The sequence below is a fragment of the Erythranthe guttata genome, chromosome 4 (genome assembly GCF_056151865.1).
Source record: "Erythranthe guttata isolate IM_541 chromosome 4, IM_541, whole genome shotgun sequence".
NCBI classification, from domain to species: Eukaryota; Viridiplantae; Streptophyta; class Magnoliopsida; order Lamiales; family Phrymaceae; genus Erythranthe; species Erythranthe guttata.
Genome location: NC_142536.1, coordinates 2414522 through 2427957, shown reverse-complemented (window position 1 = coordinate 2427957; position 13436 = coordinate 2414522). Strand labels below are relative to the sequence as shown.

The following is a 13436-nucleotide window of genomic DNA, read 5'->3' as shown; positions in this document are numbered from 1 at the left end:
GAGGGGCAATTTCACACCTCTCTAACAACCAATGGGGAAAGAGTTGGACAAAAAGATCAGCTTTTGAATCACCCAACTCTTGCACATACATACATCCATCCCATATTACAACTACATTTATTTCTCTGTTCATTCTGATCCCCATTTATTTACCATCCCCCATCCATCTCATTACCTCAATAAATTCAATTTCTCATCTGCATCCCTATATATATATATAACAATATTTCTATTATCTATTCGTTCTTGTAACTCTTTATATATCTCAATAAGAAGTACATAAAAAGTATAAATTACAAATATTGCAGGGCAATGTGGTAAATATAGAGTCTGACAAGTGGCAAAAATGGTCCTTAATTGATGGGCTACTCTACTAGATACATGCACAGATTACTTGAACCTGTGTAGAACCTGCTAATCAGCACATTTTTTCATGAATTTGATTCTATTACAATTAACAACAAATCAACACTTGTAAAAATTTATTATAATTAGAATACACAAACAAATCACTGAACCAAACACTTCAAAATTAAAAAAAAAAAAAAAAGAAAAAAAGAAAAAAGGCATCAAATTCAAAACAACAACTCCTTTCCTCTGGAGGCCATTACTGTCAGAAAATGGATCAATTCCATTTCCCAATCTCCCCCTCTCTCTCTCTCTCTAAAGAGAGAGAGTCTAGAGAGAGAGAGAGAGAAACAGAAACACACCAATCAGAGTGTTTGCCTCAGTATTCAGAAACCTGCATAGTTGCATGTAACACTTATCTTTCTCTTATCTCTTCTGCTCTAACAAAAGCCCATACACTACAACACACAATACACTGTACCAAATGCACTATTCTCTATAAATAGGATACACTGTACCAACACACACACACACACACACACACACACACACACACACACATCTCTTCTCACATTCCAAACCTTGTAATTTAACTTCCTAAACTCTTTCCCTTCCATTCAAAAAAGTTGACCATGGGCGAACCAAACATCAAACCAGAAGAAGAAAACAACAACAACACACCAAAATACTTCCCATGTATGTACTGTTCTAGAAAGTTCCACAGCTCACAAGCATTAGGCGGCCACCAGAACGCCCACAAGAAAGAGAGGAGCGCCGCCGGAAAGAAGCGAAGGTCTTATTCCTCCTCCTCCGATCATTACATCACTCCAATCCCGCAGCCGCCGCCGCATCAGTCAATGGTGTTTTCTTCCCCGAGCTACCCTTTCGGCATTTTCCATCCCTCCGCTTACATAAACCCTCACGGCGGCAGCCTCTGCCAGCTCCAGAGCCGGCCGATGGTGGTCGATCCGTTCGGATCGAACGGCGCGCCGAGGTTCGAGAATGTTGTGCTGTACGGTGGGGGTTTCATGGGGGAGCATCAGATGTACCAAGAGAGTGCGGAGCACGTGGTTCATGAGAAGAGATCCACTTTTTGGGACAGGAGTGTAATTAGTTGCAATGAGTATGGGCAGGATTGTCCGAAGAGCGGCGGCCCTGGCCGTGGGGATTATAGGGATCAAAAGCTTGACTTGTCTCTTCATTTGTAGAGAGAGAAACAAGTACGAGGTTTCAGTTTTGAGTATGTTTTGGGAGAGTTTTTTTTTTTTTTTTCAATGATTTTATTAGAGTATAATTATATTCTTTATAATAAACAAATCTTTTAGATTGTGTTTTGCTGTTAACTATAAAAGACACTTAAAAAGAAACTGAGACAGTTATTTAGTATGTACAAGTATATTATTAGGATTTGATGATGCAGGTAATGCATTGTTAGTTACAAATATATATTCAATATACATGGAGAAGCACACAAACAAGGCTCCTACGACCCTACACCCGGTGATAAATACCGGGTGGGTGTTCTGCTGTCACGTGTCCTTTTTTTTATTTTTCTAAAACTCCTAAAGGTAAACCCTAGCGGTGAATGTATTATAAAATACAAAAAAACTACACGTTGTAGCAGAAGACCCACCCGGTGTTTATCACCGGGTATAGGGTCGAACAAATCCACAAACAATTATGAGACGAAATATAATTTTATATATTTATTATTGATTATATATAATATATTTTTTTAAAAATAAATTTTGTTATGGTCCTATTGGCCAATTGGGCCTTTCTATGGGCCGTTTAAAAGAAAAGAGTTACAAAATTTCTCATCTCTAGGCCGAACTAAATACAATTTTTTTTATCATTTATTATATATCAAGATTGAGTTTGTCGCACACGACTTACAGTTTTACACTTAATGAGGTTTACATCCCAGGTGTATTTCGTGAATTATATATTGCGTGTCGATATACTAATTATTTACTAAAATACTTGGTTCCTATTCTTTTTTTTTTTTTTTGGATCAGTAATATTTGGTTCCTATTCACTACTAAGATCTAATTTAAAATTTAGTAGAATTCTATTTTTCTTTTGGCAGTGTTCCTTCCACTGTAATTATAATATAATAAAGATCCAAAGTCAACAATATAGTATTTATATTTACCCATGTATTCAACAATTTTATTATATTATTTGACTAAACAAAAGTATAATATTCAATTAACAATCCAAGTTACGCCGAACAAAATAATAAGTCATGGTCTGGTCAACTAAGAACTACGTAGCTCATGGTATGGTCAAAATTTTAGAACTGGTAATTCTTTAGACAATTTAGACCATGAATATTTGCTGAGTTACGCGTACAATTTGGGTATAATACCATTATATATTTAATTTAGGCCTTTCGAAATTAAATTAGTAAAATAAAAACTACAGCTAGAAGCTATGTACCACGAAAACTTCAACTTCTTAACGTTTTCGCGTTTCAGACACTATTCGTGTCGAACACTCAAGGACATATGCCGGACACCTTATGGTCCATTTTGCGATTTCTAGAAAGTTAGAAACGTGTTTAAATAGCAAATGCTCCCGTATCCCCATTATCGGGATAAGCCGTTTCCATGTTTGTTTCGGTGTTTGTGCTACAGAAGTTAGAAGTGAAATATATGAATTTTTAAAAAATATTTATAAATACATATTCTATACACATGACATGTTTTTTTCAAATTTCAACTAACTACCATCTAGACTGCCCCTTCCGGATGAATAATACTTGAACACTATGCTACCATAATTAATCTTATATTAATGGGTAATTAGTGCAACAATTAATCTTTCAGTATAGTCAACTATTGCATAATTATTTCTAAATTATTACTAGAAGATAAAGAAGTACAAACTAATTGTTTTTTAAGCTCATAAAAGCACCCAAATTAAGGCGGGGGGGCTAAACTGAATTGGAAATAACCTAATAAAAAACCTAACTGTGGTTAAGTCCAAGTCTAATGAAGTTAGGCAAAATACGGAGCAAATACCATTTTGTACGTGGACTCTCTCTCTCTCTCTCTCTCTCTCTCTCTCTCTCTCTCTCTCTCTCTTCATTCTCTTATATAAAAACAGGACTTGCGCCATTTCATTAACTCATCATATTCCTTCCATCTGCTCTCTGCGAACATCTATACACACACACATAGATACATCTGCAGATTTAGTGAGAGAGAAACTCCGTTTAGAGAGAGAGAGAGAGAGAGAGTTAGCGAAGTACATTATACCGTTGAAGCATCAATGGCGGTTTCTCTGAGGATTATTGCTCTCTGTGCATTTCTGACTGCGATTATGTTTTCCGGTGCATTTGCCGTGAGATCAGAAAGGTATTTTTAGTGTGATTCTAATAGTTGTGTCGTTTTGTGGTATGAAGAGTGTCGTTTTGTATTCTGTGAAGAAGCTCAAATCTCAGAATTCGTGAAGCTTCTGACACTTCGAAATTTAATTAATTTTCGTTTTTTCCGTTCTGCAAATTGGTTTAATTCTCCGATTGGTGGTTGTATTTCTGGAATCTAGTAAATGATTTTAAAATGAGGATTTATAACCTAATTAATTACAGTGCTCTGTTATCAATTGCCACATTTTTCTGTACGTATTTGCACAATTTGAGTTCATACAGGTGTTTTGGTCATTTTACAGCACTGGTGATGAAAGTACGCACGTGAAAAGCTTGAGGAACTCAACAATGGCGGACAGGTTGGTTAGATTTATATTTGAATTTTCAATTTATCTTCTTCTGTTTATGTTATAGATAATTACACATTTTTGTAACGTAATTTTTTATTAATTCCGCCGAATTAATATTCACAGGTTAGATGAAAGCGGCGAGCTTAAGCATGAACATGCAGAAGATGATCCAGAAGCTATCGCTGCCATGGTTGAATCGTAAGTCCTTTATCTTCTTTATAATTATAAATGCTACCCCCATTATTATTTATATTCTTCTATATTAGAAAAATAAAGTTTAGCCTTGAAATGTAACACTCACATGATCCGTACATCTTCTCACACAGTACACACACTTAAATGCATCGCATTTTCTACCTACCCAGAATTAATATTAGATACAAATTATATTCTGTGTGATGGTTACTTGTTGCAGTATATGCCATACTTTCATGTTTATTTATTTATTATTATTTTTTATTCATCTTGTTATTTTTGCTCTAGTTAAAATTATTGACGAAATGAATTAGATACTGACCTAAATAAAATTATAAAAATTGATTAAATGGAGTAAGTAAGATCCACCGACGCATTTCAATTTAATTGCCGCACCTCAATAGTGAATAGACAATGCATTTAATTCCCAATTTTCTTCATTTATAGTACCAACTTAATATGATTCAGTTTCCGTATGGTCCGTATTACTCTTTTATTTTACTATTTTACCCCTTCTTAATTGATTTTTGGACTTTTTTGTCACACTTTTTCTTCGATTAGTATGTACACGGGTCCAGTCCCACTGCCTGCATTTAACTATTTATTATTTACCCACTAAAATACAAAAAACAGACATATTATTTATTTATCTGAAATTTTAAATGTCGTTTCAATTTTATTAATGTCGTTTTGACTTCGAACCTTATTTTGACATATTTATATTTTGATTTTGGCAAAATTTGAACACGAAAACTGTTGTCCTTTGGGTTAGCTTTCTAATCCAACTTAAATCCGTTAGATTGGATGTCGTGTGACAAAGTTATGCATGAATGAGTCTTACATTTTAAAGTTGTGGGCAGTATCCATTGATTCATGCATATCTTTTTCATCCGACATCCAATTTTGGTGATTCAAGTTGGATTAGAAAACTAACTCAGAATACTACAAATTCTATTTTTTGGGTTTTGCAAAATTTGGAATTAAAAATGATCAAAATCACGTTTGAAGTTGAAACGACATTATTAAAGCTCGAACGACATTTATCAGATTCCTTTATTTATATATATAATACATATTTAAATAATTAATCAATTTAAATAATATTAAAAAAAAAATCAGGAATATTCGGAACAGTACGGAGAGAAGGAAGCTGGGGTTCTTGTCATGCGGAACCGGAAACCCCATAGACGACTGCTGGCGGTGCGATCGCAACTGGATCCGCAACCGCAAGCGGCTGGCGGACTGCGCCATCGGATTCGGCCGTAACGCCGTCGGCGGCAGAGACGGCCGTTACTACGTGGTGACCGACCCAAGCGACGACGACGCCGTGAACCCCCGGCCGGGGACACTCCGGCACGCGGTGATCCAGGACCGGCCACTGTGGATCGTGTTCAAGCGCGACATGGTCATAACCCTAAAGCAGGAGCTGATTATGAACAGCTTCAAGACGATCGACGGCCGCGGCGCCAACGTCCACATCGCCAACGGCGCGTGCATCACGATCCAGTACGTGACGAACGTCATCGTCCACGGCCTCCACATCCACGACTGCAAGCCGACGGGGAACGCCATGGTGCGGAGCTCGCCGTCGCACTACGGGTGGAGGACCATGGCCGACGGCGACGGGATCTCGATTTTTGGGGCGAGTCATGTTTGGATTGACCACAATTCGCTCTCCAGCTGCTCCGATGGCCTGATTGATGCCATCATGGGATCAACCGCCATCACCATCTCCAACAATTACTTCACTCAACACAATGAGGTTGGTTGGGGTGGTTTTTGAATTTTAATAATATCTCCAAAATTAATAAAATTTGAATTTCAATAGCTGAATGTATTAATTACTTGAAATTAAATTAGGTTATGCTATTGGGGCACAGCGATTCGAACACGAGAGACAAGGTGATGCAGGTGACTGTTGCCTACAACCATTTCGGAGAAGGCTTAACCCAGAGAATGCCTAGGTAAATTAAATACACCATACTCCTTAATTTTGTAATTTTTTAAAAAATAAATAAAAACTCACAATATTTTGTTAATATTGTACATTAAATTTTTGAAATATAAATAATTTTTTTGGATATATGCAGGTGCAGACATGGGTATTTCCATGTGGTAAACAATGACTACACTTCTTGGGAGATGTATGCTATTGGTGGTAGTGCTAATCCCACCATTAACAGCCAGGGCAACAGATTTCTTGCCTCCAACAACCAGTTTACTAAAGAGGTACTTTTTCTTTTAATTTTTTTTTTTTACCAGATTAGAAGAAGAAGAAAAATCGAAACTTTACTTTGATTATTGTGACAGGTAACAAAGAGAATAGTGAATTCAGATGATAACCAATGGAAGGAATGGAACTGGAGATCAGAGGGTGATCTTCTTCTAAACGGGGCCTACTTCACCCCATCGGGCGGTGGTGCTTCCGCCAGCTATGCGAGAGCGTCAAGTCTTGCCGCCAAACCTTCTTCGTTGGTTTCGACTCTTACCTCTGATGCTGGTGTACTAAACTGCCGCAAAGGTGTCCAATGCTAATAAAAAAAAAAAGGTCTTTATTATTATTATATATAGCATTATAGTAAAATCTATAGCCATTTTTACTCTCGATTCGATCAACCTCGGCCTGCTTCAAAGTCTTTTGAGCCCGGCACAGAAGCGTTGTTCCTGTTATTTCATTTGTTCCTTCAATCATCCCATTATTTGTTCATGTTAATCATTGTCGGTAGTTCAAAGTGGTAAATTCTTGTAAGTTTGAAGAGTTGTTGTCTGTAATGTAATTAGAGTTTGTCATGTTGTTTGTAAAATTTTGCCAGTTATAAATAATATATATATACTTCCATTCTCATGACTGAATGCAATATCACTTTTGGAATTTGATTGGTTTCTGTACCAATTAAGGAGAAATAGGAGCATGTAACCCATGTGACAAGATCATGGGGATATATATATATATATATAAAACATGTATCTTAATTAACTCATGTGAGATGATGGAGAGACATGTGAACAGGCATTCCACACTCATACATCTTTTTCCAGGCCAGTCATTTTATTGGGTACAAGATACTCTGTTTCTTTCCCTCTTCCCCTGTTTTCAGATCGAATTTCGTGGTTCTGAGATGAACTCGAAACTCACTGCACAGAGAAAGAGAAAAGAAAAAAAAATACTTTTTGTTTTGATTTCGTTTTTAATATGAAAGTAGAAGAAAACTGTTAGCTTTGGATGTATGTGCAACAATTGTTCTTCCAAAAACGAAAAAAACGACATCACAGATCATTGAGGATTGGATTGCAACAAATGCATGTTAAAACTCAATTCACGATTAATATCGGAGTAACAAGAAAATAATTCCATTCTATTATTGGCCCGGGAGCCCCCATACTGATGGAAATATCATCGTAATTGTAATATACTAATATATATATATATATATATATATATATATATATATATATATATATATATATATATATATTACAAAGATATGCAAACTTAAAAATGTAAAATCAAGTAACCGATCAACTTATTTTTCCTCCAACGATTACAGAGACGGATACAATCATACAAAAAAGCCAATACCACCAAGAAATTACAAGCTCTACAAGCATAAAATTCATTAAGGATTTTAGTCAAAAAGCTTCGGTAAATCAACCTATATAAAGTACAGGAATAATGATACACAATGGACACCAGGCTATTTGAGGACAAGCCCTTTGAATGTGGTTAGCAAAACACACTTCATCCTCACAAGTATTCCAACAAATCTTCTTGCTTTTCTAATTCCCATATGACTATTTTGCCATCCAATCCTGTTATTATTCGATCATATAAAAAGTCACAATCTGTCTAATTTTGTAGAAACAAATTCGAGCTGTAGTTATTCAAACCTGAAGTGCTGAAGCTGGTGATTGTAGTACCACCGGCTTTCTTGAGGGGCACAACGGAACTGCAATTTGGAAGCAAGGAATAAGGATAAAGAGTTATGGTCTATTGTACCGTGTTTTTCAGTTCCCTTGCAAGTTGTGAAGGCAAGAGAAAAGGTAAAGGGCAAAAATGGAAAACTAAAACGAAGGCAGCAAAGGTCATACGTGATACAGTTTTCATGAGCACCACCGCCACCACCACCACGTGTTCTTGGAGTTCCATTCGTGTCATTAGTGCTATACTTTGATTGATTGTATAATTTGCCAAATTTTTCTGACAACTGGAAAAAAAAATGGAAGGAAATGGAAAAATTAGGTAGCAGTATACCAGTCAAGAAATAACGTTGATGTCTGTCCAGATTAAATATGTTGGACGGTATACATATAAAGTGGACTTTAGTGGTTGGATTAAATATACCATCGATAGTAATTCCAGCCTCTTTATATTCAGAGCAATATATTAGACCAGAAGAGGCTAAGATATACAAATACCTGTGAGCTATATTTTGCACTTGAAGATGGTTTTCTTTCGTCAAGAAACCTCAAGAAACTCCTATAAGAAACAAGACCAAAAATAAGGCAATAAAATAGCCAATCAGAAAACAAGACTAGTATATTAGATAAAAAGCTAAACTCACCATAATCCCCTTTCATCTGCGATGAATACCATGGGGTTGCAATCAAATCCGCCACCAATAAGCATTCTCTCAGAAATGAACAAAACCTAAATCAGACGTATCAATCAAGATATTTTTATCAATATTTTATCAATATCGTCACCATAAAGAAGATGAGAGAAAGAATGGATGCTGACCCACATCTCGAAGGGGCAAATCTCGGAATGCTACACTCTGAGCAGATGGAGAAGGTCCAACATCATCCACAAAGTAGATCATCGAATTATGACCTGTGGTTTTATCTCCGTTAACAGAACATCAGAAAAGACAACAGAAGTGTTGAACTTGGTTTACTATTTCAAACTTTACTAATTGTTTTTAAGTTAATCCAATATCAACCAAAATTAAGGGTGTAAAAATTTATATTTCAAGTTCTGAATGATGTAGAAGTGCTAACACGAATAATTTCTGACAACAAAGCAAAGTGATGAAAATCTGACCTACATAGGCTAAGGTATTCCCACTAGGGGACCACTTCATACCAAATGTCCAACTCAATGAGAGATCAAGCTGCATAATTTGCTGCTCCAAGGGGGAAAAGAACAAAGTGATATTAGAGTTTATCAACTCCGCATTGCATACAATGATGTGCTGTAAAGGAATGCATATATTTTGTGAAAAATAGGAAGGTACAAAGATCATGCATGCTGAACAACTCTTTTATTCATTACAATTTTTTAAGATCTTTATGTGCTTCGACAATTTTCTAGTTGAGATCTTGAACGTTTAGGTGGTTCAATTGGTATTACCATCGTTTTTGTGCTTTATTTCTTAGTTGAAGAAGCCTAGGTCTATGAGAACATTGGATTTTTAAAATGCCGTGAACCAATACAATAATCATGTGGGCACACTAAGTCATATTAAAAGGCCAACAAAGAAATGCCACTGCAGAGTGGAACTATTTAAATGGTCAAAAGTCATATAATACAGATTCTCAAGTTTTATGCCCATGGATAAGTTTAAGGAAATGGCACATACTGCGGAAGACAAAAATTTATTCCGTGCTATATATAGATACTCAAAATTGAAGCAAATTCACACTTAAGGTGCAGAATACTTGAGCTTTTCCCTGATTATGTAATGAAAAACGTGATTTATAACCTTTGATATGCCTAGTGCAAATTATTTTCAGATTTTTCGTATATGTAGTGAACTTAATAACTCCCTTAGCAATCAATAATAAGACTTCTCCAATAATCAGTAACCAGGAATTTTTATTTTACCAAAAAGAACAGATTCAAACCTCTCCAAACTTTGAATCGGTAGAAGAACCTGCAGGGTTCCTGTAACATTATCACAGAAAACATGTAGACGGTTAGAAAATGAGGAGAGCGCGAAGGACTGAGAAGGTTCTGTATCTTTAGTGAAACATACTTGGTGTCTACACCTTTGATGAAAGTAGAGAACACTCGGCACTTTCCATCTGTTGATGTGGTTGCAAGTAATATCTGAAGACAAAATGGAATTACTAAAGTGTGGCTCGATGAAAACGAAACTTTAGTAATTTAATTAGATATCATATCCTGAATCCCAATACTTGTTTATCTATATAATTGCTTTGAGAACAATGGCTAAATATATAGAAACATATTTTTTTACATCTTCCATACAGGTTTTCTCATTCTTCTAATCAAAAGTTTGCTTTCATTGAAAACTCATTTTTATTCCAAGTTAAATTCCAATTTTCTTGTTCCTCTTAAATAAAGATGACTGGTATGACATATCAAAGTTTTTATTTGGAAGCGATATGAAAGCAATAGGGAGCACATGCATGGATCTGAAGGTAATTGAGCACCGGAACTTAGGCATAAATGCGTATAAAAAAATGAGAAACACTCACGTTGTTAGGATGCCAGGCAACACTCGTCACGGAAGAATCATGCCGCTTCCTTATAAGTTTACTTACCCACCTGTGCAAAGTGTAACAGACATGTATTGAGAATGAAAGAAACAGTTATGTCAATGAAGACTTCCACAAAGATAATGCAATCCCACATTGCAAAAGATATGTATATGGACCCTGATTTTTAAAGATGATAAATATCACAAAGGACATGTAGGCATCTCTCTTAGAAGGTCAATCATGAGTTCAAGAAAATTCACCATCTAACTGGTAGTGATGCGGCTGAAAAGAATCATCGTGTATACCTTATTTTGATACAAGTTAAACATTACTCATGATAATCAAACAAGATAGTAAGCAGGATTAACTCAAGCAAGAAAATATTAAAAAAAAAAAACAATTGGTATAAGACATCACGTAAAAGGTGGGAGAAATAAGACATATTGATATGACACATCACCTAAAAGGTGGGAGAAATAAGACATAGGCCTAGGAAAACTTACCAATTGTTCTCTTGCTCATAGTAGCATATGCAAACAGTTTTAGCCCCACTTCCAACAGCAAACTTGTTTTCTGAAAGAAATACAATGAAATAGGTAGAAGATTGGATCAGATTCACCACTTGATAATTTTAGGATGCAAGAAATCCCAAATGAGATCTTGTAATTTCAATACCAAAGCATGTTTCGTGAGTCATAGGGTCATTTAAAAAATATTCTCCCAACAAACCTGTGAGAATAACCTGTATTTCATAGGATCATTTAAATAAGAACTCTCAAAGGCATACATCTAATACAATTACTATACCATGCAAAAATACATCAATCTTTCGGTGGTCTTTGCAAAAGCTTTTAAATAGGTACAAGTTGGTGACAGAGTAAAGTTAAGAATAATTGCTTATTCTAGAAGTTGGGAGTGTTTGTAAATGTCACGACAAGGGGACGAAAGGGCCTCATAGTTAACTTCCATACCTTTTGGACTCCATTGTACACAAAGTGCTGCACGATTTAGTCTGAGGATAACAAGAGTTGGCACCCACTCCGTCGCTTCCTGTGACCAAACATATCTAAAACAAAGTTGAATTAAATATGTCAATCTAAAGCTTGAAAGAACAAAAAATTGGTAATTGCATGAAATTTCGGGCAAGAACACTTGCAAAATTTTAGAATAAAAGAAGAAGAATATTTGTAGTGCTTGAAGCTAAGGTCACTTACGAATTCCGATCATGAGAAACAGTAACTATTCTGTTTGAACTTGTGCTCCAATCTATTCCGGAAACAATTTGATCATGCTGTGGCCAAAACAAAACAGTAAGAAAAAAAAAAGCTGACAGGAATAGAACCATAGTCAGAGCCTCTCCATTCTCTAACACGAGTACACAATTTCGTATTTGCGCACTTGGAGATTAACTTAACATACCTAGATCATCACATTTTTTTTTTTTTGTAATAAAAAAAAGGCCCATAAACAATTAAACAAACACTATAATTCCCAATTATTTGATCATAAATCGAAGCCAGCAATTGAGAAGCTCGCAGAACACTACAAAATACAACCAAAAAAATTGGTTCCAGTTTACCTTATGAAGAACATGGATCTTCTCCCACTTGCCTTCCATCAATTTATAGATATGTACTTCGTTGTTATTCGGACAAAATGCTATCACTACCATTTGAAAAATAACCAAATTAAAACCAATTCAATGATCCACCCAAAAAAAAATTTAAGGAAAATTTGCGGAAGAGGGTTTACTCGAGTGATCTGGGCTCCAAGCATGGGAAGTGATGCACTGAGCAAACTGATGAACTGAAACCGATGCCATACTATCTAATTTTGACCTGCAAACTGAGATATCGAGGAAAATTTAGAATCTGAAAAAAAAAAAAAAAAAAAAAGCAAATCGAGTAGATAGGTCAGATTTGTACACGGTAAGAAGATGATCAACGCAAACCTTGTAGAGTACGGTAATTTGTAGCTATCTTCAACTCCGAAATGACTACTGATCGGAGGTATACCTCGACACGACGGGGGCAGATTAGGGGCTTGTTTGGTTGGGCTTGACGATCGGCCCAATATTGTAATTTGATGTGAGTAAATCGATTATGGATCGAGTGAAAAGACCAAATTAGCCTTCATGTCACAGTTAATATACCCTTCTTCGTTACTATTATTCCCGAAAAAAGCCCTAGATGCCGGTGAGTGAAATGGAAATGAGATCGGAGAACATGAAGAGAGAATGAGAAGAACGGGAGGTGGTGCGCCGCTGCGGTGGCTAAAGGCGGAGGTGGTGGCAGCGACGCTGTATGATCGGAAGAAGAGGTGATAGGAAGGGCGAAAGAATAGAAGGAAACTGAAGAAGGAAAAATAGAGAAGAATGTGAGACGACGGTGATGGCGGCAATAGTTGGCGGTGGCGGTGGTGGTGGCGGTAGTGGCGGAAGATGGAAAGGGGAAACGTGTCTTTTTAATTAAATAAATAATATGAATTAAGAATTTGAATTGTTTCATAATAGTTGTTTAGGACAAATTACAGCTCACCCCTTCAGCTAAAGTCAAGTTACAAAGAAATCCTTTATGTTTAGATAATTTCAATCACACACCTCAATAAGTAAATTTGACACTAAAAGTGGATGTATAAGACAATACATAATTAAGCAATGATTGAAATTACCCAAAAAGCATGAGAGTTGTCGTAATTTGGCCTTACTTTGGAGGGCTGGCCGTAAT

General features: G+C 36.1%; 3 protein-coding genes across 4 annotated transcripts; 2 read left to right on the top strand and 1 right to left on the bottom strand.

Moving 5' to 3' along the window:
- Positions 1–980: 980 nt before the first annotated feature.
- LOC105957608 (zinc finger protein 7) lies at positions 981–1556 on the top strand. Its single transcript, XM_012981549.2, has one exon. The coding sequence runs from the start codon at positions 981–983 to the stop codon at positions 1554–1556; it is 576 nt and encodes a 191-aa protein (XP_012837003.2).
- A 1910-nt stretch (positions 1557–3466) lies between these two features.
- On the top strand, positions 3467–7135 carry LOC105951473 (putative pectate lyase 8). Its single transcript, XM_012974927.2, has 7 exons — positions 3467–3710; positions 4024–4080; positions 4195–4269; positions 5386–6028; positions 6127–6230; positions 6357–6495; positions 6577–7135. The coding sequence occupies exons 1-7, from the start codon at positions 3625–3627 to the stop codon at positions 6799–6801; spliced, it is 1329 nt and encodes a 442-aa protein (XP_012830381.2). The 5' UTR covers positions 3467–3624; the 3' UTR covers positions 6802–7135.
- Positions 7136–7759: 624 nt separating this feature from the next.
- Positions 7760–13252, bottom strand: LOC105951482 (actin-related protein 2/3 complex subunit 1A). 2 transcript variants are annotated; one of them, XM_012974939.2, is made up of 16 exons: positions 12662–13252; positions 12463–12555; positions 12290–12375; positions 11925–12001; positions 11682–11776; positions 11214–11283; positions 10708–10777; positions 10242–10315; positions 10111–10150; positions 9308–9389; positions 9009–9097; positions 8829–8914; positions 8683–8743; positions 8356–8471; positions 8155–8213; positions 7760–8076 (listed from the first exon to the last, which is right to left on the bottom strand). In XM_012974939.2, exons 2-16 carry the CDS (start codon positions 12530–12532, stop codon positions 8012–8014), a joined length of 1140 nt encoding a protein of 379 aa, XP_012830393.1. In that variant the 5' UTR covers positions 12533–12555; positions 12662–13252; the 3' UTR covers positions 7760–8011. The 2 variants fall into 2 exon arrangements, with proteins under 2 accessions (XP_012830393.1, XP_088672495.1); XM_088816369.1 differs by having other exon boundaries at positions 12636–12793.
- Between the last annotated feature and the right edge of the window lie 184 nt (positions 13253–13436).

Bases quoted from the DNA above. Each gene is read 5' to 3' on its own strand.
- LOC105957608 (XM_012981549.2), top strand. From the start codon at position 981: ATGGGCGAACCAAACATCAAACCAGAAGAAGAAAACAACAACAACACA.
- LOC105951473 (XM_012974927.2), top strand. From the start codon at position 3,625: ATGGCGGTTTCTCTGAGGATTATTGCTCTCTGTGCATTTCTGACTGCG. The intron at 6,231-6,356 runs GTAAATTAAATA...GGATATATGCAG, and splicing joins TTAACCCAGAGAATGCCTAG to GTGCAGACATGGGTATTTCC. The intron at 6,496-6,576 runs GTACTTTTTCTT...TTATTGTGACAG, and splicing joins ACAACCAGTTTACTAAAGAG to GTAACAAAGAGAATAGTGAA.
- LOC105951482 (XM_012974939.2), bottom strand. From the start codon at position 12,532: ATGGCATCGGTTTCAGTTCATCAGTTTGCTCAGTGCATCACTTCCCAT. The intron at 10,316-10,707 runs GTGAGTGTTTCT...TTTTGTCTTCAG, and splicing joins TTGCCTGGCATCCTAACAAC to ATATTACTTGCAACCACATC. The intron at 8,472-8,682 runs GTATTTGTATAT...TTTTTTTTCCAG, and splicing joins GTGCAAAATATAGCTCACAG to TTGTCAGAAAAATTTGGCAA.